Below are 24,494 nucleotides of genomic sequence, written 5' to 3' on the forward strand. Positions count from 1 at the left end.
AAGCACGACTTCCCATTACAAAAGCTATGTTGACTCTTCTTCACTGTACCATATTTACCCCAATGTCTACTAATTTTGTTGTTTATTATCGTTTCTTCTGGTTTAACTGGTACAGGTTATTAGTTCAGAGTACTGAAGACCTGCCCTGGAGTCCTGCTTAAAAACTGGTGTCAGGATTACAAGCAGTAAGTTTAGCAATGGCTTCTCTAAGCTGTCATTTATGGGCGACGTGTTCGACGGTACACAGTTAGGCAGCTGGAGCTCTGTGCCTTTAAAATACACACAGGAGACAGCTCCAAGATGCTACGTCCATGCTACAGCGTGGCTTGAGCAGTGTTGCTGGGATCACTGCATTTGAGAAGCCTCTTCGTAAAAATCCTGCTGAGTGTTTGCTCTCCTGTGCGGATCTCCATTTCTGTGAGCAACACAGAAGACAGACAGACATGTTTCATTCAGAATGAAACAAGGCTAAAAAAAAAAAAAAAAAAGCTCAGGCAGCGTCTAGATTTGAGCTTAACCATAGATCAGGCTTTTCAGGAATGGTGAAAATTAATGGCATATTAAAAGACTATTTGGTTCTACTAGTTTTACAGTACTGTGATTATTGACTTCACTGGATTTGTATAATGGAAGTAAAGGCTAAAATTAAAAGCAGATTTAAACCTCAAGTACAGCTAATGTTGTGAGCGTTCTTCTTTAGCAGTTGTGTGTGGACCTGAGAGTAGTTTGGGTTTCTCTATATTTAGTATTCAAAGCATTCAGTCATGATATTACCTACTCATTGGCTTTTTTATGGAAAAAAAAAATCTGGTTTTATTATGATACAGGCTTTTGGGTTCTTGGTTGTTTGGGAGAAAAATAATGTAATCCAAAGAGTTCCTAATGGATTCTGCAGGTATTTCCAATAAAATAGTAGTAGATTTGATATATTAAATGTTTGTCAATTATGTATGTTATTCTGGGAGACTTCCTGGCCAGTTCTTCAGCAGATATATCCTTCCAGCATGCTGACACCATAGTAATTTGTAAAAAATACCAACAGTCTATCACAGGGCATGTACCATTACTTTAAAAAACATTAATGGAACAGATTTGCCTCATTTTTTTTTATACATTGCCTGTCATTAATGCTATCATAGATTAGAAGTATTCAAGTGTGCTCTCCATCATGCACTCTTTTGATTTGGCTTGAATGTTGTCTGTAATGAAAGGCACAACTTTGTCTTTGCTGCTCTGCCCACGTGCTCATGCCGTCTTTCTCTTTTGTGATGTTAGTTAGTAATTTCCATCCAGTTACAGCCTTTGATACATAGTGCTTTGAAAATGCTTAGTATATGCTATGATACATAATGATGATTTATATCTTGCTTATTTAGTGTTTGATATTACATCGATGGAGGAGGAAAAGCCATTCTCAATTTGTAAACACAAAGTCCCTGGACAATATAAGCATCCAGATGGCAGTGAGTATGAATTTTGCATTTTGATTGAGATAGTTAATATTGATGTGAAAACAACAAAAAAACCCCCGTGTTCGCAGAAAATTGCCTACTGACTATGCATCTGGCAATGTAGCAGGTACATCATTTATTTCACATACAGAGAACATGTTGTACTTAGGAAACATAACAAAGTATAATGGTTTCTGACTCTAATCAAAGCAGAGTTTCTTTGTGATGAATGGAAATCGAGGTGTTCCCTGCTTACAGAGTATAAATTGGTACAACAACCAGTAAGCAAAAAACCAGCAAGTGAGCGGTTTTACAGTTAAATAATTAACCAGAAAACATATATACAACCAATACTGCAACCAAGTTATGTTAATGCTGAAGTCTTAGCACTTTCAAGAGAGCATGCTCAAAAATGATAGCCAAATACATGTGCAAAATAGCTTTATGACTGATTTATTTGAGCAATTCCTGCATTTCTGTACATAAGAGCTCAATAAAAGGAGGAAAATAGATCATTTCAAAAGACCTGCACGCTACTTTTCTTCAATGAGTGATGCTGAAATGTAACAGCTGCATTGTTCTGTGCAGATTTCCTTTTATTGCCACTGAATCATTCTTTTCTTCCTCTTTCTATTTTAGTTCATAAATTTATAGATTTTACCATCCATTTTAGTTTGCTATGCAACTAAGAAGCACAAAGTCTGTACTATGAAAATGGGACAGTTTTAACTACTGAACATGCAATGCTAACATTTTTGATTCTTTGGATTCTTTTGTTCCATCAAATTTAATTCAACAAGTGTCAATATAGGTGCCAGCAGACAGAAATCAGCTTTTTAAAAAGAATATTCCGCCATAATAGTCCAGTTTGAGAAGCCAAAACTGTATGCCAGCATTTTTTAAAATGATCACATATGTTAGTATCTAGCTTCAATATTGATACTTATTTCTTCATAAAACAAAAACAAAGAAAAGGAGATAAATCTAACCTTTATAAACAGTCAGGAAATGCTTATCAATAACTAGTTACAGTAAGGAGAAGGAGATCAGATCAGGAATTGCAAGGTAAGTATGAAGCTGTATGAAGAAGGAGTGGGCTGTCCTTACAAGATGATCTTCTGGGTTGCTACTTGCAAGTTGAATGTCTCAGAATTCAGTCATGGGCAGAGTATCATTCAGTGGTTTTGTTCATCACCTTCACTAATGGTCAAAAATAATAATATACTAATGAAAATTTTGGCAGCAGAAGGATGTAGTATATCAAGAAGGGAGAAAGGCAATCCCTGAGGACATGAGGACTAAGAACAGGGTGGAAGTCAGAGTGAACTGCTTTAGACTGGAGGGCAATTCCTCTACAGGCCTTTGTCATGGTCTGTGTTTACACCTTGTAATCATCTTGTCATCTTCTAGATGGTGTAAAAATCCTTCCCCCTCAGAGCTTGCACATGAATGAGAACATGCACCATCTCTAATATATCGTGATTCCTCTTTCTCATGGCAGCTGCCTAAATTCTGCCCCTGCCATCCAGGATGCCCTTCATGAGGTTCTAGGCCAGAACTGTGTCTCCTGAACCCGGACATTCAGCTCATGGCCAAATCTGTCTGGACTTTTCTCCTTCCAGAGCCTCTAGGTTTCTGAGGAAGTTTCACACTCGGGGAGAGAATACCAGGAACCTTATTTACTTACTTACTTTCTCAGCATTTTCAGTGGGCCTGAGGTGCCAAGACTGAATGGTATGGACTGTTTCCTGCAGAAAGTGCCCTCCTTGAATGCTGGACCAGCTGACTTGGTTTCTAGGTCCTGTGTCAACACAAAATCTGTGGCAATGCCACTGCCTTGATTAGCTGTTAATGGAGAGTGTTATGAATGCTTATGGTTTATTGATATGTGTTGTGTTTCTAGTGTAATATGTGGTTTATGGTGGCAGTAATGACAGCTACCCATTAAGGTACCTTTGGCCATTCCTCGCTGCTGTTCTCAGGCAGCAAGCATAGATCCTGTAAGTGACATGCTGGTCTGCTCTTGCTTACCACTAAGCAGCAAAACTCTTAATGAAAAGCTTTCTCCTGTGTTTGCTTTTCCCTCTGAACTGCATCTGTTCGTTGTATCTTTTACTTTTTATCTATGGGAAGCCGTCCCAGACGTTAGGGAAGTTTTAAAATAATTTGGAACTTGAAACATATCTAATATTCCTTATCGAAGAAAAATTGATTCAGCTTAAAGAATTACTTAGATTCTCCAGCCTCAAAGAAGACCTGTTAGAAATTATTAGAAGTTTATGGTGTAAAAGGAGAGCAAAAGTGTAGCTTCTGTAATATAGTAAGACAAAGATGATTACAATGAAGAGATATTTTGCACAGGAAAAAATAACCTTGAAAAAATGAGTTTGGAAATAAGAAAAACCTCCAAGCATTATCACAGTGGGGTTTTGGAACAGTATTCTTATGTGAGCAGTGGAGACAATATGGTTTATTTTGAGATGAAGCTTGACAGTGTTATTAATCGAATTATATCCAAGTTTACATGTGATGGCAGGAGCTTGGACTTTTGCTGCTCTTTTCCAGTTCTTACCCTGTGTTCATCTGTTCCTAAAGTCAGGGGACAGTTGTGCCTAATTTCAGTCCTAGAGATTTAAGCTATACATGAGGCTTTTTTACTCTGTCACTAGCAGTTTGTCATGCTCCAAACCTGTTGTATGGCATCTGGCATACCTGATGGAGGTGGTGAAGTAACAAAGGCTAAGTGAATTGCCACATTTTTTCTACATTTTCATTAAGAACCTGATATGTGTCATGTCACAGTGTTTAGAACAGTACTGCAAATAGATTTCTGCAGAAGGGGAACTTCACTAATGGTTTGTGTATAAATATGTTTTGCTTGGTGGTATATATACTATATTTTGTTTGGAGGTATATATTGTTTTGTGTATATTTCTCGTGTACCTAAATAATTGTGAAGAATTCTTCCTTTTCTGAAAGACTTCCTTTCTTAGATAGACCTGATCAGCAATCAGAGAATTCATAAGGAAGCAAGGTCTGCAGGGGATCTTGCAGGTGAAATCCATATGATGGTCTTGAAGGCAATAGTATTAGATAAGTCTTTTACAGAAAAAACAGCTTCTCTGTTCTTCCTCAGTCTGTAAAGGCTTCCTGAGAACTCCTTATTCTTCTCAGAATAAGATGCCTAATCATTTCTAGATTTCACAGCCTGTATTTATTTATTCTTATGATAATGTCTTTTAGCTTAACTAGAACATCTTTCCCTTTGAGCTCTTCAATCCCTTGTTATATTTATAAAGCAGTCATGTCCCTTTTCAATGTTCATCTCCAAGTCCTTATTATTCTCTGGAAAGAGAGACTTTCCATTCTCCTTTTCAGGCTAGTAGCCCCTCTGGAAGTGACCACAATGTCATTACTGACATACTGATAAAGCAACATTAAAACTAATTTTATTTTAATTTTTCTGTCAGGTCTTGAAAAATTCAAGTTGAAAAATGAGTTTACAGAGAGAATTAGCTTTCCTACCTCTATTCAACCTGTTTATTTTTAGCTGAGTATTACTGAATATGGAAGCAGTCCAGTTTACATCCTGGTTTGATTTCCTGTTTACATGAGCCAGTCTGGTGTCACCATCATATTTCTGGACCAGTGTGGAAGCCTGTGTGCAGCCTTCCTTCCACCTCCAAGGAGAGCTGCCCTACACAATAGAACTATTGTTGTGCTCTCTGATAACAAAATAGGAATTTTGTTGAACACCGTGCATGTTGGGCTTATGTCACTTTATTAGATATGCACAGCTATAACAGCAAACCTGTCACTGAAATGTGGGAGAAAACTCACATTGGAGAGTGAAGTCAGAATTGTACCCATATTTGTTTGAAGTTAACATAAAACCAGACCAGGTTACATACAGGGTGGCTCCCCATGGTACAATTTTCACGGGCTTGAGCAGGAGGGGTGCCTTTAGTTTTCTTCTTCCCCCCTCCCCCCCCCCCCCCCATCTGTTTTTGTTTCCCAAGCTATAAAGCTCACTATTTTCCTTAAGAGACGATAAAAAATATTATTTTTTTAAAATCTAAAATAGTCAAGAAACTGAACTGGCCATTATGACTACTAATGGTCCTTACAGCAGGCATTTCACAGGAGCAACTCTTAGGAAACCGTTTCACCGGCATATCTAATGCATCAGGAGCAGCAGTCTCAGTCCTTGTTATTATTATTTTAATAGGATTTTCAGAATAAAATGGAATAGTATGTACATCCAGAGAATGCTAATGCCAGGTAAAAAAACCAACATTTAATCATTCTGGCTCACATTTTGCCTGATTGCTTTTAGTTTTATTTTCAGTAAAGATATGTTTTAGAGAAGTGGAAATATTTTAATTTGTATTGATTAATAGCCTGGGTTTGTTTAAGGATAATACAAATATTGCTATACTAATGGATAAGAACTGGTAACGAACAGATTCTTTTGTTCTTGAGGCTGATACACAAAACTAAACAATAAATGATGTGAAGCTCATTCAGTTTTTACGTTTCAGATTCATTGATGCAAGATTTTAGTACTAATAATTTTTGTTTGGTTTTGTTTGATACTGCAAACTTGATTGTTGTTCAATTACCTGTTTTCAAAATAATTTTTTGAATTACTACCTCCCAACAGAAAATCCAGATTCCTTCCCTGTGTCTTTTAAACATGCCGGGTTTTTTAATGATGCTTTTTCTGATACTTGCAGGCAAAGATTTGAAAGCACAAATAACTAGCATGCCCTGTGCGCAGACTTACCTTCTGCTGCTGGTATTTCCATTTCAGATGTGGCGCAGCCGTGCCTGGGGAATACCCTCAGTGAAAGCTTTGTCACAAGGAGGCAAATGAGGTTCCTCCAGAGCAGCCCACTGTAGTGCTGCAGCTGGCTGCTGGCCGGCAGCACACCAGGCCTGTGTCACATTGTCAAATGTACAGCGTAGTTGCAAGGTAGAAATATTCCTGCTTCAGGAATCATACATCCAATTTTAATAAGGTCAAAAAATACAGATGGAAAATGGCTCCTGATTTTCCTGATCTTATGTCCAGTAGTGCGATGTAGGTATCCTACTGAAATCAATATTCCTACATTGTGACATGTATAAATAAAGCATCAGGCCTTTCAGTGATTTACAATTAAACCATCAAAAAATAGCTATTGAAAGGACACACAGCAATTAATCTGGGGCCTGTATGCCGTTGATTTTAATACCGTTAAAATCTTGCAGAAAATATTCATTGTATTCGGATGCCCCCCCCTTTTTTCAACATTCACAAAAATAATTAAAAAATACCTCAATCAAGAGAGAATATATTTAATTAAATGAAAAATGTAAAAAGTTAAATAGAAAAATTTTAAGTGTGGACATTATTTCGCTGCTGTTTTCTTTTTAGAACTGGTTGTGGTAGAGGATTATGTTGATGACCATAACGTACACACTTATTTTTGTTTCAATTGCATGTTAGCAGTACCTAAAAACCACTTTAAATCTGAATGCTGCTACAGTAAGTACAGCAGCAAGAACAAAGTTTCTTCTATGTAAGGAAACTGTGTGCATATGGGGGGTGTGTGTGTGTATGTTACAGCTAGAGAGGAATCTAAATTATGCACTGATTATGAAACTCAATAATTACGATCTAAAATATTTATTAACTGTATAAGAAATGTCACAATTAAAGTGTTTTAGCAATATTGTGCAAAGAATCCCAGAAGATGGTAAGTAAATAAATAAAAACGAAGCAAGGCAGGTAAAATTACATTGTAGGAGTAGTATTTTCGGTGGTAAATATAGAAAAAGGAGTCTGTCATTGCCTAACAGAGTAATAGAGGAAAATGTCAAGAAATCCAGCAATCACGTGGCACTTAATTAATATGAATGGAACTTATTATACTGACATTGATCAGGTCTTTATGACTCATTTAAAATGAGATTAGCTTCAGGTTTAAATCAGAAATTCAATCTGTTTGTTGTATACAAAGGATAGTATGTATCTTCTTCAGATTTATTGTCTGTCATGTGGACAAAATACTCATGTGTTCAACATTAGTACTTTGAATATCCATGAGGACTGCTGTTTTTGTTAGCTTGTTACTTATGATCTAAGTGGCCAAATTGTAACTGAAGATCAGCCAGAAAACATGATACACTGTTTTTATCCTCTTTGGAAACAAAAGTGACTAAATGCCAAAATGTTTTGAGTGTCAGAGTATTCAAAAAGTACTTGATGCTGATACTCCTGAATGTTTCATTTAGCTATTTTCAGCCAGCATGAAACATTTTTACATTTGTGGAAACGTTGCATTTCAGTTTGTCAGATCAAAGACAAATGTTTCATTTGGACTTAGTTTTTATGTGTATCCTTGAGCTGTTCAACAGCTTCCTGGCTTTTATGCTCCACACTCCAGCTCTGTCATGTCCTGGGTCCCTGTCCCAAGTTGTACTGTCTTCAATGGTAAAGACATTTCTGCATCTGTAAGTATAACAATACATTGTTCTTGTCAGAAAGCAGAAAAACATTGGCAAAACTGTTTCCTGTGGAAAATTTAATTTATACAGAAACAGCATTTTCCATTGAAACAGCACATTTTTAGAAATCTTCCAACCAAATGCACTTAAAATATATTCCAGGAGTGTTATTTTAAAATCCATGAATGCTAATATCTATTTTTGATCCTAAATGATCCTGATTACAAAACTTTTTCAGACTCTCAGTATAGATAAAATTGAGGTTTCATGTACAGGATATATTGATTGTAACTTAGTTATAATTACAGTAATATGTTAGCAATTACCACCGTAACAAATATGTCACTCCAAGTAGGTAGTTAAAATCTAAGAGTCTGTAGATTACTGCAGAGGGGAGGAGAAACTGGTGGCAGTGAGCTATCATTGTAATCACACCAAATTACAAGGAACGTACAAAGTCTTGTGTTGCTGGACACATGAGGAATCAAACCATAGGAGATGATGCCCTTACTCAGAGCTACAGGGTTCTTTCAGCCTTCCCTCCCACCCCAGTTCTTTGATTTCTCCTGAAACACAGTTTTGGGTAGATATGCGCTAGGTTTTGAACATGGCTGCAAGCCATACAGACACTACAGTCAAACAGGTTTGAGGTGAGCCTGTGCTCCATCTCAGTCTTCAGGGACTCCTCTGAAGCTTGGTAAACTCGGCTGTGTGGTACTCCCGCCCATGGACTGGGCATAACCACGGCGTGCATGCCAGGAAACACATTTACCAGTTAACACATGCTTACCTTGCGGGAACGTGAGAGGCCACCTTTGCACAGAAAAAACTGGCTGTCTTCCTTTCCTGCAGCAGCTGGAGTAGTGCGTGGCAAGGCAAAACGAGATTAATAGCAGAGAACCTGCCAGTGATCTATCTACTTGCTTTTCTCCAAGGACCATGCTTGTGTGCATTGTTAAGACACAACCACAACTTTCTTTTACAGATTTGGGTTCCAACTTCCTGTTCTGTCTATAGGGTGAGTAATTGGCCCTGCGTCTCTCTTGCTTTTTCCACCTCGCCCCTACAGCTACACAAATACACACTCATGCACACATGCTAGATTGGTCAGATGTCTGGGTTTAACCCAGACAGTTTGAGTTTCAGATCAAAAGTCTTGGTTAAAGCACTGCTTTTGCTGCTGAAAGTTCAGGTTTCTGCGTTCACAGCCAAAATGAGACAGCCTCATGCAACATCTGCAGGGCTGCGGGAGATAAAACTGGTGCTATTGGGTTTGTGCTCAGGACTGGCAGCTCTCACAGGTACACATGCATATGCAAACAATGCTAGGCAAAGTTCTCCACCCAGCTATTTCTATTTTTTTTGTTTCATATATGCCTTTGTTTTGGTTAGCAACACATGCCTAGTCTGGGGGGCTCTTTTTTTCTTCTGAGATTATACATTCTTATCAGTTAATCCAAATGAAAACTCAGTTGCACTTGCTAGTCTACAGAAGTTTATTATAACGTAGTGATAGATTACAAATCAGGCCAGACTGATAACTGGATCCTTTCAATGTGAGGCAATAATGACATCAGATTCAAATACAATAAATCATGATCTTTCCTTCTCCCCTAATCAAGTCCCCTGTAACTCATATTGTGTGAATAAATGAGCGGAGTGAAGAAAACCATACTACATTCAAGACTTCATCAATGGGTTGCTTAGTCCCAAGTATCACTTTTCTAAAGCTACATGCCATCTGGCACTGGGAGCAGGTTTGCCAGGATAACTGCTGAGCAAACTAAGCAACCTTCCTGAAGCAGATGGCATTCAAGCAAGGTAGCATGAAAAAGGTTACATGATGATCCAAGTCACAGTTATCCTTGGTGATCTCTGTGCCCTATCTGTCTATCTACCTTGTTTCTGAATTTCCGTTTAATGCTGCTTTTTGGTAGGGGAGAAGGAGAAGGTTTGGAGGAGGAAAAGGAGAAGGAAAAGAGGAATTAAAGCAGCCATCTTTGTGGCTCTTCAGGGCTGATTGATTAGCTTCCTTATGGAGGCTGGTGCAAAGGACACGGAGAGGAGACTGAGGTCTGACAGTTGATGTGTTTGTGTGGGATGCTTAGGCTTCAGTAACTCTCAGCACAGAAGAACTGATGCCCTTTCCCCATTCTTTGATGTGTCCTTATGTCTGCTGTTACGTTAGGCTCTATGAACATCAACTGCTAAAAAATAATGCTTTTATAAAAGGCTGAAGTCTGCAGCATATCATGTGAGAATGCTAACCCTCTCAATTTTCCAACCCGCTCCTCTACCAGAGATGACTGCTTCTATAGCAGATGCAGAAGAAAATGTGTGTCCATGCATCAGCAGCTACAGTTCAGCATCCTACACTGTAGCTCAAAACTTGTTTCCATTTAGGAAGATGATGAGTTGATGGACACGGAATTGGGCTGAGGATGGTAACATGCCATTTTGCTCATTCTGGTGTAGAGGTGGTGATCTTTGGCAGTCATCTAAAACAGTAATATCTTGCACCACCACAGGAAGACCAAGCTTTTATGTAGGTTTGTTTCAGTAGCAAAGCCAGCTTAATTGAATCATCTGAGAAGAAAGAAACACAGATTTTCTGTGGGTTTACACTGCAGCTGAATCAATTCCCTGAGCTGGTTCGATGTATTGTCCAACAAGCAGTTGTGCCGGTGTGACTACAAGCGCAGCACAGTGCAGTGGGTGGAAACGAGTAGTAGAAACATGCAGTTTGGTAGGAGTGCCTTCAGTGGGTTATGCTTCTCATCACAGACCTTCATCATTAATCTGTGTGACAAAGTTTTATTGGATCAACTGCATCAGTAAAGGCTATGTAGTTCTTCACCAATAAAATTACACTTGAAAAGACTTTACTTAGTATATTTGTTATGCTATAGGGCTATACACGCACACACCTCTGAAATTATTTTGCTTTGCTGAAGCACAGGTTATAAACATAACCAAGGCGCCGCACAGGAAGATGTTTTAATGTTTAACTATTTCACGTAAAAGGCAGGAATAGGCTTTTTACCATGCTGGCTCGTCATGTTTTGACATTGCCAAAACATCCAACATCGGGTAAGAAAGACATTTTAAAGCGTTTCCCAGCGGGAAGGCCCGAGGTGCCCGCAGCCCCCGCGGCTGGGGCGCAGAGGGGAGCGGGGCGCAGAGGGGAGCGGGGCGCAGAGGGGAGCGGGGCGCCGCCGCCTGTCAGACGCGCCCAGCCCGCCCCGCCCCGAGCTCCCCGCGGCCCCCGGCCCTGTGCGGGCACCCACCGCCGGCGCTTCCGCGTCCCATCTTCGCGTGCCGACATCTTTATTAAGTGTGTGTGTGTATATATGTATATACATACACACATACCCGTGGGGAGCAGTGCCCACACACGAGTCCGCGCCCGGCCTGTCACCTGCCCGGCCCGCCATCTTCCTGCCGCCCGGCTTTTACCACAGCGGCGCCCGCGGCCCGGCCCCGCGGGGAGCCCTTGGCCCCGCCTCGGTCACCGCCACCCGCAGGGACCCGCGGGCACTTTCCACGGCTTCGGCCTTCCCACCCGAGGAGGAAGTCCTTTTCCTCCGGGCGCTTCAGGAGGACGCTTCGTGAGGAGGCGACAATCCCCAGCCCCCTAGCCCTCCCCCGCTGCGGGCCGCCGAGGGCGGGGGACGCAGCCGTGGCGCGACTACAGGTCCCGACATGCCGCAGCGCCGGTCGCTGCCTCCCGGCCCCAGAGCTGTAGGCACCCACCGCCGCCCCATTGTACTCTAGCCAGAGGAAACCGCACTTCGCTGCGCTCAGCCTCCCCTCCCCCCCCACCTTCCAAGTGGTCCCTTCCAGAGCTCCATTCGGCGCCCTGCGGAAGGTCCCATCCGTGGGAAACGGGAGGGGCTGGCGGCGCGGGGCGCGGCGAAGAGCGCAACGATTTCTCCCTCGAGGCTGGGCTAGCCGCTGATTGGCGTGCGCCGTCACCAGTAGGACGAGGAGGCCGTCAGGAGAGCCAATGGACGAGCGGCAAGGGCGGGCCGATTCCCGAGGAGGGGCGGGCGTAGGAAACGCCGGAGGAGCGGGAGCCGCGCCTGCGCGGGGGGAGGAGGTGGGGACTTCGTCGTGTCCCTGTGTCGGCGGCGGCGTCCAGGGAGGGTCGGGCAGAGGGAGGGGAGGATGGAGCGGGCGGTCGAGCGGCCGTAAGCGGGGTGGGGAGCCGTGCCGCGCCAGCAGGCCGCGGGGCAGGCCCGGGGGCTGGGAGAGGCGAGGCAGGGCAGGCAGCCGGGTGTCGGGCTTGTGCGGCGGGGGGGGCTGGTAGACGGAGAGCGGGCGGGCGGCCGGGGCTGGGGCTCCCGCTCCGCAGGGCGGCCGGCGGGGCAGGATGAGCCAGGAGGAGATCCTGAGGAAATTCATTAAGCGAGTCCAGGCCATGAAGGACACGGACCACAATGGGGAGGACAACTTCGCCAGCGACTTCATGGTGAGGGGCGGCGGCGGTGCCGGAGGGGCGGGCAGGGCTCCCGCCTCCCCTCGGGGCGTGGGGGGGAGTCCCGCCGAGGTGCCGGGCTGCCCCTGCAGCCCCTTCCCCATCCGCCTGTGAGCATCGCTTCCCTGGGAGTGACCTGCTATTGTGTAGCCCGGGAGCTCGGCCGGCTCCCCCGTGCCCCCCACCACTTTCCGAGCTCGGCGCGGCGAGGGGGGGGGGGGAGGTGGCCGCCTTAATTTGCCCCTCTTCCTGCCCCCACCCCCCGGGAGGGTTTGTCACCGCAGCCCTCTGCCCCGGCCCTCCTCTGCTGCTGAGGAGATGGCAGGGGATCGGCTGTTGCAAAATTAAACGAAAGCCCCTCCTCCCCCCCCCCCCCCCGCCCCCCCCCTTCCTTCCCTGAGCAGATAAAGGGGACAGAGGCGGCTCGGGGAGGGCTCTTAGCGCTTCCTCTCCCCTGCAGCCCCTTTTCTGGCGGGGTTGCCATGTATAATGTCATCTGGGGATAATCAGGCACTCCTTCCCTCCTTTCCCCCTTCATCTGCCCCTGTAGCTGCCTGCTTGAGCTCTCTCTTCTTTCTGAGATGTGTTAAACGTATTGAATAGTCCTTGGAGGAATATTCATCTTCCCTTCCCTAACATCTCCCTTCGCTCCCCATCCCCCATCGCAGCCCTGCCTGTATCCCTCGTCCTTTCTTCCTTCCAGATCAGTTCACCGTCAGCCTTTGGTTAACGTGTGTGCTCTGGGGAAGAATTTATTGGAGAATTAGCTCTTTTCCTGGTTTGTTTTAGCTGTTTAATCGAGCTGCTCAAATGTTTGAGGAGATTTATCTTTTGAATAGACGGTCTGAGCTGTGAACAATAATTTTGATTGGGCAGATGTCACTGGCACTTTTCAGTATTGTTTAAATACTTCACATCAAAATACGGTTTGACCTACAGAAGAGCTGAAGATGAGCGGGTTAGCAACCTCTGTATACGCGTATCTCTGTAGCTTTATTATCTGGTGCTATTTGGGATTAAACCTACATTGTTAGCCTTTTAAGCTGTCGGTCTCTGCTAGTGGTCTGGGAACAAAAAAAACCCACCCCAAAACCTCAATGTAAGTGTCGCACGGGAGATAGTCTGAAATGTGGGGAGGAGGCCACGGATGTTGTGCAAGGCGGAGGGTTTGGGAGTGCTGGCAGGTCCAGGGGTGGAAGAGGAAGTGGAGTGGACTTTGGGAAGTAACGAGTTCATCCAGGGTGGGGTGGGAGCCCGTGGGAAATCGGCCACGCTCTTTGGGCAGGATTTTGCAAATACTGAAAGTATGCTGCTGAAACATCTGAGCGTGTGGGAAAGGAAGAGAGAAATATGTGAGATGAAATATGTAATATGTAAATGGCGTTGGAGCAATAGGACACATCTAAATCTGTTTTGCTGAACAGAGCATCTTTACACAAGAATTTAAAGGGTAAATACTTTGACAGGACAGTTGGACAGTTTAGTTAAGTGATAGTTTTAGTAATATAATTGTTACTAAACACAAATTGATGTCTTGTACTGATGGGTCTGTCTTGTTCACGTAACTACGTGTACCTTACAGTAAGGGTGGCCTAGACTAGTGGAAAACGGAGGATTTTTTTAATAGCCTTTATGTTAAATACTTTGTATAGATCTCCTAACCCACTTCTGCCATTTTGTATCTGATAAATAGCTTAATGTTGTAGCCTTCTTATAGTTGAATCGTATACAGTAGTTTTGTCATCCTTTCTTCTAAGTAGTGGCACCTCTGTACGGAAAAATAGCTTTTGTTTCAATTTCTCTATCGACAGCTCGTTGTTTCTATAGCTGTCCACTGTATAGTCAGTACGCTTTCTCATTGCTTTTATAGAGCAGCAAGGAAAGAATGCTGCTAGAAAATGGGAAAATAAGATTGTAGGAACTGATTGTCAAGGCATTTTGGGTGAAAGGTGTATTACCTGAAATGATGCTAAATGCTGTGGAAAATACTGTGTTCAAAATTTCTTTTGTCCTTTTAACGCTTTGTATTCCAAACATTCATACTTGATTTTTGTATAATAAATTATAGGAAAACCAGGAAACTAGGATGCTGATCTTTGGCATTAATAGTCACATAAGTCTCAATATTCATCTCTATTTAGTAAAGCAGATGCAGATTAGTGTGGCGACCAGAATTGTAATTGCTGATTTCTTGGGTTTGGATTTTTTTCCCACTGTGAACATGCTAGGGTATTGTGTTGATTTTTTGTGTATGTGTTTTGGAGTGGTGGATTGTGTTTGATTTTGATTTTTTTCTTTAAACAGAGCCATGCTTAGGTGCTGTTTAAAATGATTGAAAAGGGAGACGACAGGTGAAGGGGGTAAAACTTCAGTATTCTGTTTTCTTCAAGACTTAGAGATTTTTCGGCAGGGGAAGGGAGGAAGTTGTATTTTCTCATTTCAGTGCAGGATGTACTGTTCCTGTGAAGCAGTGGCAAATTTGTGGAATAGGAATTGCTGTTACTCTTCGCTTCACTTCCAAGTCAAAATGGAATCTAAAATAGGTATGAAATAGTGGGTAAATGCAATTGAAAACAATTCTTTATTTTCACATCTTTATTACCTTTGAATGTGTTGAGTAATAGGCTTACAGAATTATATTTAGGCCTGAGTGAATGAACTAAAAGTACTTGACAGATGGGGGCCAGGGAGTGCTGGAAAAGAGGGTAGAGAAGCTAGAGTTATGTGCAGGTAGACTGAGTAGTCTGACTGTTACTGAAAGTCCATAGCGTAGATGACTAAGACTGCTATTTAATACTGCTATTGACATACCTGAAAACATATTCTACTTGGAAGGTGGAAAACTGATTATTCCCCCTCAACTCTCATCTTATGAGATAGATTGTACTGGAGGGCGAGCAGGACTTAGTAGGAAATCACTTCAGCACTATAGGTGTACATAGTTAGGTTTAAATGAAGGAGATTGTTTGAAAAGAGTATAGGCTTTGTGTTTTGCTGGTAAGCATGTATCTGCGGATATAGGGGCAAGTGGGCTTTTTCGTAAAATAATGTCGGTTAGGATTTTACTCGTATGGTTACAATACATCCAAGAGTATACTTTTTCCTTGATTTCTGCTGACATTGCTGTTTAGGCAAAAGGAAGTAAGTATAGATTGCTTCCTCTTGGTGTTTCATGTTGTATGAATACAACCAGCACGGTCTAGATTCTGATTTTCTCTAATGAACATGTGTCTTAAATCAGACAAGGGTAGGAAGTCAAAGCTCCGTATGGAGGCAAAGAAAACAATTTTTCTAGATTTTAGAAAGACCTCATTAAATATTTTTGCTGGGTTTTAGTTTAATGTTTCCACAACTAACACATTTTTGGGTTTTTATGTGATTTTTTTTGTCTCAACAAAAGCATTCTGATGCTCCCATTTCTATTGTTTGTCTGGTGTAGACTACCACTGTTAAAGAGCATGAATGGTGTAAAGCTTTACCTTAAAAAATCAGATGTTATGTTTCAAATGTTTTGTGGTCTATGACATCTTGCTTAATCTTTTGGTTTATATCTCTGGCTAATCTGTTGTTACGGAAGACAGAGAATGGTTGGAAGTGTTTGTGGTGTTTGCAGTGGGTACTGTGTAGGGGACCCGCAGCTGTTGTCTGGAGGTAGCGGTGTCAAAATGATCCTGTCGTAGATCATCAGTCCAAATAATACTGATTTTTAACAACTTTGGAAGGAGTTACTAGGTAGCTATGTCTGGTGTCAGATCTTTTTACACCTTTCTTTCAAGAGGACACTGGTAACTAACTCAAACAACTGAATATTGTGTATCTGTGTTCTGTTCAGTCCATCTAAGCTGGAACCCTTAATCTGGGAATAGTAAAGAACTTGATGTGCTGTTTTCTAAAGTATGAAAGAGGGTTTGAACAGGTCATTGATTTGAAAGGGGTAAAAAGGTAGTTTCTGTGCTTTTAATCTCTTAATGTTTTTAATTTTAAGTACTTCGTTTTGTGAAAGTCCTGTTTGAAAAAACGGGAGGTGTGGAACGTGCTTGACTTCTAAGGGTAAAAGCTAAGTTGATCATAAGCAGTGCTAGGCCAGATGTTACAAAACTTGCCTTCCCTAGTTTTTTTGTCTCATTTCTCAGGAAAGCGCGTCTTTTCTAAAATGTCCAAGACTACTAAAAGTGAATTGGCAATCTAGACTATTCTAAATCACTGATCAAGACTACTAGGATATGTAGCGAACATCCCAGTACTAATGGCAATCATGACACTGATTTTGTTCCAATTCCTGTACATTCTGGAATAGCATTAAAGATATTGCTATATTCAACCATAGCCCTTGGGAAACAACCTTCTTAAAAGCTCATCTGTATATTAATGTGCGTTTGTGTAAATCTTTCTGATTCAGATACCACTAATGCACCTTTTGAGTATCTGTGAAGATATTTTTCAAATTTATAAGGCAAGCATATAAACTGGAAACTTAGTGAAGAAAGATAGAGTATTATATCTCTCTGCATTACTTTAAGCTTAAGAAAAGATAGCACTGTGTAGACATTTTTGGAAATGATGTTTTCTAGTATTTATTTACATAATGAATTGTTTCATGCTTGTAGCACATAGTTTGAAACATGAACTCTCAACTTAGGCTTTATTGTATATGTTATACGATATGCTGTCTTTTCAAGAGAAAAAAAATATTAAACTAGGAAAAACACTTTGGTAGAATCAGCTAGATGATAAACTGTTTCTTGAAACTTCAAAACTAAGATTTAATTGGTGTAAGTATAGGTCTGCATGAAACTCCTGGGGGCTTTTGAATGAACATCAACAGTTCCGAGCACTTCTCTTCCCTTAAGGGTGATAGAAAAAGTAACTGGAGAAAATGACTCGTATATATGTTGTACATCTGGTCTGTTATAAGAAGCTCTGCTTTTAGAGATGTGTTAATAGGCCACAGGCAATTGTCACTTTAGATGTGCTTTAAGCCTTTTTATAATTTCAGGGTAAAAAATGGGTCCTGTTACTACTCATCTTCTGTATTATGCTTTAATTTTAGTGTTGGTGTGTTTTTTAAGTTTTATTTCCATTAACCATATTTCAGCTAGATGCTGTTAATTTGATTGGGGGACACACACATCAACAGATTACTTCATTGTGTGCAGTGACAGTCATCCAGGCCGTTCATAAAGCTTTATTTACATAGGCTACATCTGGCTGGAGCAGTATGACTGAATAGTAACTTCAATAACCCTTAACTTCAGAGGCTTCTGAAATTTTGTGAAATACCATTGTTTAAGTGTTATCCAAAAACACAACTTGCTGTGAACAACCATTCAGTTTAAAATATTCAGCTTTTTTGTCCCCTTCTTAGGAAATGAGAGCTGTTCCTGTTGTTTCCAAGATGCCATTCAGAATTTTCATAGAGGCAGTTGACTAGAACCACAAAGCTGCTGTAGTGACCCTGGGGTATAAGAACTTGGAAACTCTGCCTAAAATTGCGGTAGTTTTTTCAGCTAAATGAAACTAAAACAAATCAGGCAATTCTCTGGGTTGTGTCAAATAGGTTGCCTGGTAGTAAGTTCTGTTTGCTCAGTCTCTAAAGATAGCAGCATGTAAGTCTGCTGTTCTTATGGAATAGAGGTGTTGTATACTGATTTTGTTGAATATTATAGAATTTTTCAGAAGGAACAAACTGTAATCTTGACCTTGCACTTCATGGCATACTATATACACTCCAAATAATTTAAATAGCATGTCAAATACATACTTTGCTTATAGTCAGATCTCAATCCTACAGTGCCTTTTGCTGTATATAGTTATATACGTATATAGGTATTTAGGTATCTCTATATATAGATATCTCATGTGACCATAGTTCGTCAACCCTAGACCCTAATCTGTAGTTCTGTAGATCTATGTACATGCAGACACATAGGTATATACCTGGATGTATGCTTATATACTGCTCCGCATATTTGTGTGACTGATTGCTATAGCACAACTTTCTTCTTTTGGAGTGTACGTCATTTACTTTAAAACTTCAATAGGTTGAGGGTATTTTTCCTTGATGATGTTATCACTAAATAGAAGCTTAATAGAAGGATAGCGAAATAGAAGTTATAGCTAAATAGAAGCCAGGGAAAGGTTAACCTGAAATTTACTTGTCTGATGTGTATGCATTTGTTAATAGTAAGTGTAATAAAAGACCAAGGCTTTTAACTTCATCTTAAAGCTATTGATTTGTAGTAAATGGACATTCTGGTTGATATTTTTCACCGTTACTATTTAAGATTTGTGGATTTTATATTGTGTACTGCTACAGTTGCACTGTAATATGCTTAGTAGCTAAGACATTTTGGCATAGGGAAAATAATAACGCACTTGTTAGCACTGGCAAAAGGTGGAACTATAGTAGTGCCCTGAGTACACATTTGTAGAACTGAAATCAGAAGCTGGATGATGTTGTTTTTCTTGGGTTTATAAAATGGCCTTTAGTTAGGGAGAGGCATTGGTGTAAAAGGTCAGATACAGAATTGAGTAAGGCGTAACTTCACTGGGTAGTGCACAAGGTCTTTGTGCTCTTAGGAAGCGCGGTGTTTGCATCCTGATATTTTCTTCTGGCTGTTCTACTCCACAATTGCTATGGTTATGCCAGGGCAGGTTTGGATAACTCAGCTGTGTATATTTGCCCTAAATGAAGCATGGATATGCATTTCTATTTCTGTTAACTAGCATGTGAACATTGCAAAGAGATTAAGCTCGTTGTTTTCCTGCTTCATCTGGCAAAAAACTTGCCAATGTAAACTTAACTCATTAATTATTTGTTCAAATTTGGACAGTTAGGACATGTTCACAGAAGGAGAGTGCTCTGGTACAGCTGTGGACTTCTTGATCCAGAACTGGGAGCCTCAGAGAGCAGCTTATTGTTGAAGAGTACTGTCTTGAGTCCCTCTGCATCTTTGAGAAACAAAATTGTGTTCAGACTGTATGCTATTGAGACAGTACAAGTACAAGTAGCTGGTAGCTTTACTATGGAAGCTGAGAGTGCAACAGGAAGGTAAGGGAAGAGCTGTAAGAGGAGAAGAGCGTGGTGAAGTCTGTCAGACTTCAGGACCATTGTTCTGCGTTGAGAACCAGAAGTATCTTTGGATACTGATGTCAGGATGTTTCAGCCACTGCGAGGTTTGTGTAGGAAAAATTACTGCTTGTCTCTCTGAGGGCCTTGTTCTAGCTACCCTTTTGCTATCAGCTTTGGAATGAAGAAGTTCTTACACAGCTAAAAAGATAGAGAAATAAGTTTCCCAAAAGGTACCAGCTAAATAGAGGTATAAATGGATGACCTAGTTTGGTTGACCTAATTTTTCCTCTTATCTATCTTCCTACAAACCGATACTTCTAATTTCTTTAAAAGGTAATTTCATTGGTGGTAATCAATTTTTGGGAAGACTTAAAGGCAATAGTGTTCTAATGGAAGTGTCTTATGAAAGAAAAGCCTAGAAGAATTGAATTATCAGCTGTAAAAAGTAGCAAGCTGGTGTAGCCAGTTACTTTAGTGGGGGAAAATATCTAGCTGTTGTGAGAGGACTATGAATGATGTTGCCTCATGGGCTAGACATGTTGTTAGGAGCAAGTGCAAATAAAGATACATTTCATTCATTCAGATTTCTAGAAAGAAACATCAGTGATTTTGAAGGAAACCCTACCATGATGCTTCTGACCATTAATTTTTTAAATTTATTTTGTTGGAGCTCCCTTAGTTCAGTAAAAAGAATGGAATTGCTTAGTGTTAGGAATGCGCCAAGGGCAACTACATTAGTAGACTGAAAGTTGTAAGTGCTGTACGAATCAGTTGGCTTGTTCAATTTTTAATTTGCTATCATTTAGAGAAATCCTGTTGCAGTTATTAAGTGTTCATAAGCATATCCATATAATTTAGTTTCCTTTCTCTTTGGAGGAAGTGCCGTACTCTCTATTTTTTATATGTTGGAGAACAGGGCTTGATTGTTAAATGTTATGGAAATGTATTAGTTTTAATTGTACAGTCTTAGCTATGAGTTTTGGTGTCTGAAGTCATGGATTGGAAAGCATTAGTTTCTAAGGAGGAGTTATTTGAAACCATATTGCTTTAAAGAACATACACACTACTTTAATCTTTTATTTAGTTATAATACTGAACTTGTCGATTCAAACTTTTTTACATTAACTTCCTCCTTATGTAGTCTTGTAAGTTGTAGCTGGTTTTGTTTGTTTTTATAAGGTCAGAATACAGTGGTGTCCTCTTAAACAATTTTGTTGTCTTGCTGCATTTGTCTGTCTTCTTGTTCTTACTGCCTCATGTGGATGACATCTGCTTTTTGTTTTTCATCTGAAAACACACAGATGTTTTTTATTGTTTGTGATCACAGGAAGAACAGCTCCTGTGGATCAGTGAGATTGAGAGCAGTTCTTTGGTTCTGAACAGGTAGATGGCGTTTTTTCAGCTGTGTAGTTGGGCTACAGTGGGAGCAAGGGGCCAGGACTTTTTCTTCTGGACAGCTAATACAGGGCAAGCAATGGGAAGCTGAAAAGAATGTGGCACATCAGTGGCATTGTCTCATCTTGTGCTTTTATTTGGGTTGGGCAGTTAGCACCTCTGCTGTCATTGCTATCTTTCATATCTGCTATGGGGTCAATATCATGGATGAGAAATTTATTTTCTGTGTTGAGCTGGATGTCTACAGCTGTTTAGACAAGGTTTTAGTTCATGCAGGTTTTGGCTGGACTTTAGACACCAATAGGCATGAGTCCTAGCTACTCACCACATTTGAGAGTTTCAGGATGCTGTTGGTCCAGAATTTTTGTATTGTTTTCAGTTTTTTTGAATTTATCTTAATTTTTTTTCAAAATAGATGTTGTCTCTCATTTATGTTAGTATGGTATTATTTTTATTCCCCTGATAGCTGTGTCCTCCAAGAACTATCTTTGAACAGCTGGGTTCCTAATTCAGAGGATGCTGCGTGGGTTGCCTGTCTTTAAGTGTTAGGGGACTTGCCAGTGTGGATTATGCATCAAGTTGAAATGACTGATAGCTATGGGAACTGCAAAGCTTTTGAGAAGCTTGAGTCGTGTTCCACTCTGTCCTAAATGTTTCACTTCTTATTTGACTGTATTTGACTCTTTAATGCATAACCCTGTGGTGGAACAGTATTGTTTTTTCCTCAAAGCACTCAGTGTTCTGGTAGCATATGTGGTGTTTGGGTATAGCATTCTACTTAGAATTTCTTACTGAATTAGCTGTCCAGTATTTCTGCGGTCTTATGCACAAAACTGAGAAATGGATTAACATAAACAGAACAAACAAACCCAAGTGCCTTGTGAGTGAAATTGATCATGGGGATGCCTCAATGGTATATGTATTACGTCCTGCATTTTTGCAGTCCGTAGCTTTTTTTTTTTTTTTTAAACTGCCTTTCCACATGTAGAAAATAAGTCTCGATTCTTCTATTTTCTACTTGAATCTTTGCCTTCCTGCCTAGGAAGTAGGATTACAACTGGAAGCTATGCTTTCATTATTAGTTACTCCCTCATGTGTATTCTTACAATTTTAGCAAATAGGTAATTGTTAATTGAAATGAATACCGTTGTCCAGTAGGAGTACTCAAGGGAATCATTTAGTTCAAAATAAAGCTGGAAAATGAAACGCTTTTCTGGAGGGCAGGGCATATGTAGGTTAGTTTAACTACTTCAAAAACCTGAGAGTTCCTGCAGAAATGAATTAATTATAAATTGCCTATAGGGCAGTACCCCTATTGCATAAACTGTTAAAGGAAGGAAATAATCTCTTAGATATTGTGAGTCTCCCCAGACAGCTCTTAGTATTTGACAATTTCTTCTAAGACTTCCATTTTTAGTAGAATAGGTGGTTACACGAAGCCACGCTGATTTTTATTGTCATCAAATTAAAATGTAAAACTAATTTTAACTCATTTCCTGTGAGGTTGCATAAACATAACCGTGTGTAAATATTAATGAACATATAGGGAACTATACGTAAGTCTTAATGCAGAAAAATGGCTATGATTTTAGACAAGTGAAACAGTTTTGGAAAGTACTTCAGGCGCTCACTGGAGTTTATTTTAGTAAAGAAATGTGTTGTTTTATAGATACTTTTATTTTTCTTTTCTTTCTACTGCATGATGGGTAGGCCCAGAAGGGAGAAATGTGGTTTACATTGTGTCTTTTAACAGCTTTTTGCTGTAAATCTGGAACACAGGGCCTTTGCACTTAAAGCTTTGGACAAGAGTCTGTTTTTCAAAATGAAGGTTCTGAAGTAAGTTGTCATTAAGGTGGATGTTAAGCCATATAGTCACTCACAAATCGGTCACAGCCTTTGATATTTTCCTTATAAACAGAAGAACCTTTCCCAAAGGCTATTTCACAAAACTGCTGTGGGAATTGCCCTGATATTCTGTAGTGACATTGCTCCAGTTGCTTCTTAAACTGGTGCCTTATATTTTCTTAATGTTTTGATTAAGGTGATGAAATTTGAGCTTTCATTTCTATTCTTTGGTTTCTGTTACAGTGAAAATCCAACCTGCAAATTATTTGGAATGTCAACTTGCTGTTTTTGTTGTTCTGAAAAGAACAGGTAGAAACTTGAATACTTGAAACTGGCAGAGAGAAGCCTAGTTGTATTTCTTAGAAATTACAGAAATCTATAGCTTGTTAATAAATGATTTCAATTGATAAAAATGTATGTATCCTGAAGTTGGCAATCTGTTGCCATAAATCCATGTATGAGCTGTGATTTCCTAAAGGCAAATAATATTTGCTTCTAAAATTCAAGCTAATTCTGTAACTATTTCTAATACGGAATACCCTGAATGAGAGTTTACATTTGTTAACATATATGTTGCTAAACAGTGTGGCATTTTTGGTGCAGAGCTATATCGATGTATCTTTCTGGCACAGGATTTTAAAAAGCATTACCATTGTTTAAATTGGTGATTGTGTGAAAATGAAGCCAGCATCCTGTTTGTATGGTCTTATAGCATACATAATAGGCTTTGCTTCCTGTATTCATAGAAAAAATATTCCATGTCTGGTTAAGTAAGGCAATATGATCATCCAATGAAGAAAGTATGTGGATATAAAAACCTCAGTGATGATATTTTTAGCTCTTAAGATAACTTCCAGACATATTAAGTGTACATCAGGCCAGGATGTGTTTAGAAGTGAGAAAATTAGCAATGAAGTAGAAAGGAAACTCAGTGCAGGGATATAATTAAGTAGTGAATTGATTTATTTCTAGGGAGACAGTATGTTTGAACTAAAAATGACCATGATTTTAGTGAGGTAAAGGATTTTGTAGGACATGTTGTCTTGCATTTTAGTGCTATGTCCTTTAGATTTTATGGGGCCATTGTGTCACTGCTTTAAAACCTCCAGAACCTGATCCTGAAGCCACAAGTTTCCCGAATCATGTATTGACGGTATAGATTTTCAAGTAGTGTTCCTTGCAAACTAGTCCAAGACAAGTGATAAAAACACAGCAGACAGTATTTACTTGTAAGATTTGTATGTTTTGTGTTGGTTTTTTTTTCTTTCCCTCTTATCAGATTCTTACTAGTGTGGTATTGGAATTCAGTGTTTATTGGTAACAACTGAGAAGGTGAAATGTTCTGTTTGTAGGAATGTAGTTTACCAACTTCATATGCTTGAACTGAAGATTTGTTTGGATTAGACATCACAACCTTCTCTCCTTCCTGTGGTAGGTCAGTTTAATGGGTATGTGATTGTCAGATTGTGTGGAAAGTTAAGTACATAAAACCTTTCAAATGATAAACTGGACTTAAGAAAATCTCCAGAAGAAAGTTGGAGAACTTTGCTTATGCAAGGTGTGTTGTGAATTTTAAGGGTATCTCAATTGCCATGGAGGAAGGGGTTTTTCAGGAGAAAAAATAGAAAACATGACAGCTCGTGTGGGCTCCCTGTTGCATTCATACTGCTGTCTCTTGATTTGTATTTAGCTTGTTGGATCTAGCTTCTGGACATTGTATAAACAAGATATGCTTTAGGAATTCGGCATTTATGTCAGCTAG

General features: G+C 40.2%; 1 protein-coding gene and 1 long non-coding RNA gene across 3 annotated transcripts in view; one reads left to right on the top strand and one right to left on the bottom strand.

Moving 5' to 3' along the window:
- Positions 1-5,473: 5,473 nt before the first annotated feature.
- On the bottom strand, positions 5,474-11,889 carry LOC129784727 (uncharacterized). The gene is made up of 3 exons (XR_008747746.1): positions 11,766-11,889; positions 8,734-10,742; positions 5,474-7,947 (listed from the first exon to the last, which is right to left on the bottom strand). It is a non-coding gene; the product is annotated as an uncharacterized LOC129784727 (long non-coding RNA).
- Positions 11,890-12,020: 131 nt separating this feature from the next.
- Positions 12,021-24,494, top strand: part of PTPN12 (protein tyrosine phosphatase non-receptor type 12) — a 78,246-nt gene continuing 65,772 nt past the window's right edge. The window contains exon 1 of one of the 2 annotated variants that reach the window (XM_055807802.1): positions 12,021-12,042. Coding sequence is in view for 1 of the 2 variants with exons in the window: in XM_055807801.1 (XP_055663776.1) it covers positions 12,316-12,414 (99 nt within the window). In the remaining variant the exon portion in view is untranslated. Of the gene's footprint in view, positions 12,043-12,114; positions 12,415-24,494 lie in introns of those variants that run through there. The other variant, XM_055807801.1, reaches the window with a different exon arrangement.

Source organism: Falco peregrinus, chromosome 6 (assembly GCF_023634155.1).
Source record: "Falco peregrinus isolate bFalPer1 chromosome 6, bFalPer1.pri, whole genome shotgun sequence".
In the NCBI taxonomy this organism is placed as follows: Eukaryota; Metazoa; Chordata; class Aves; order Falconiformes; family Falconidae; genus Falco; species Falco peregrinus.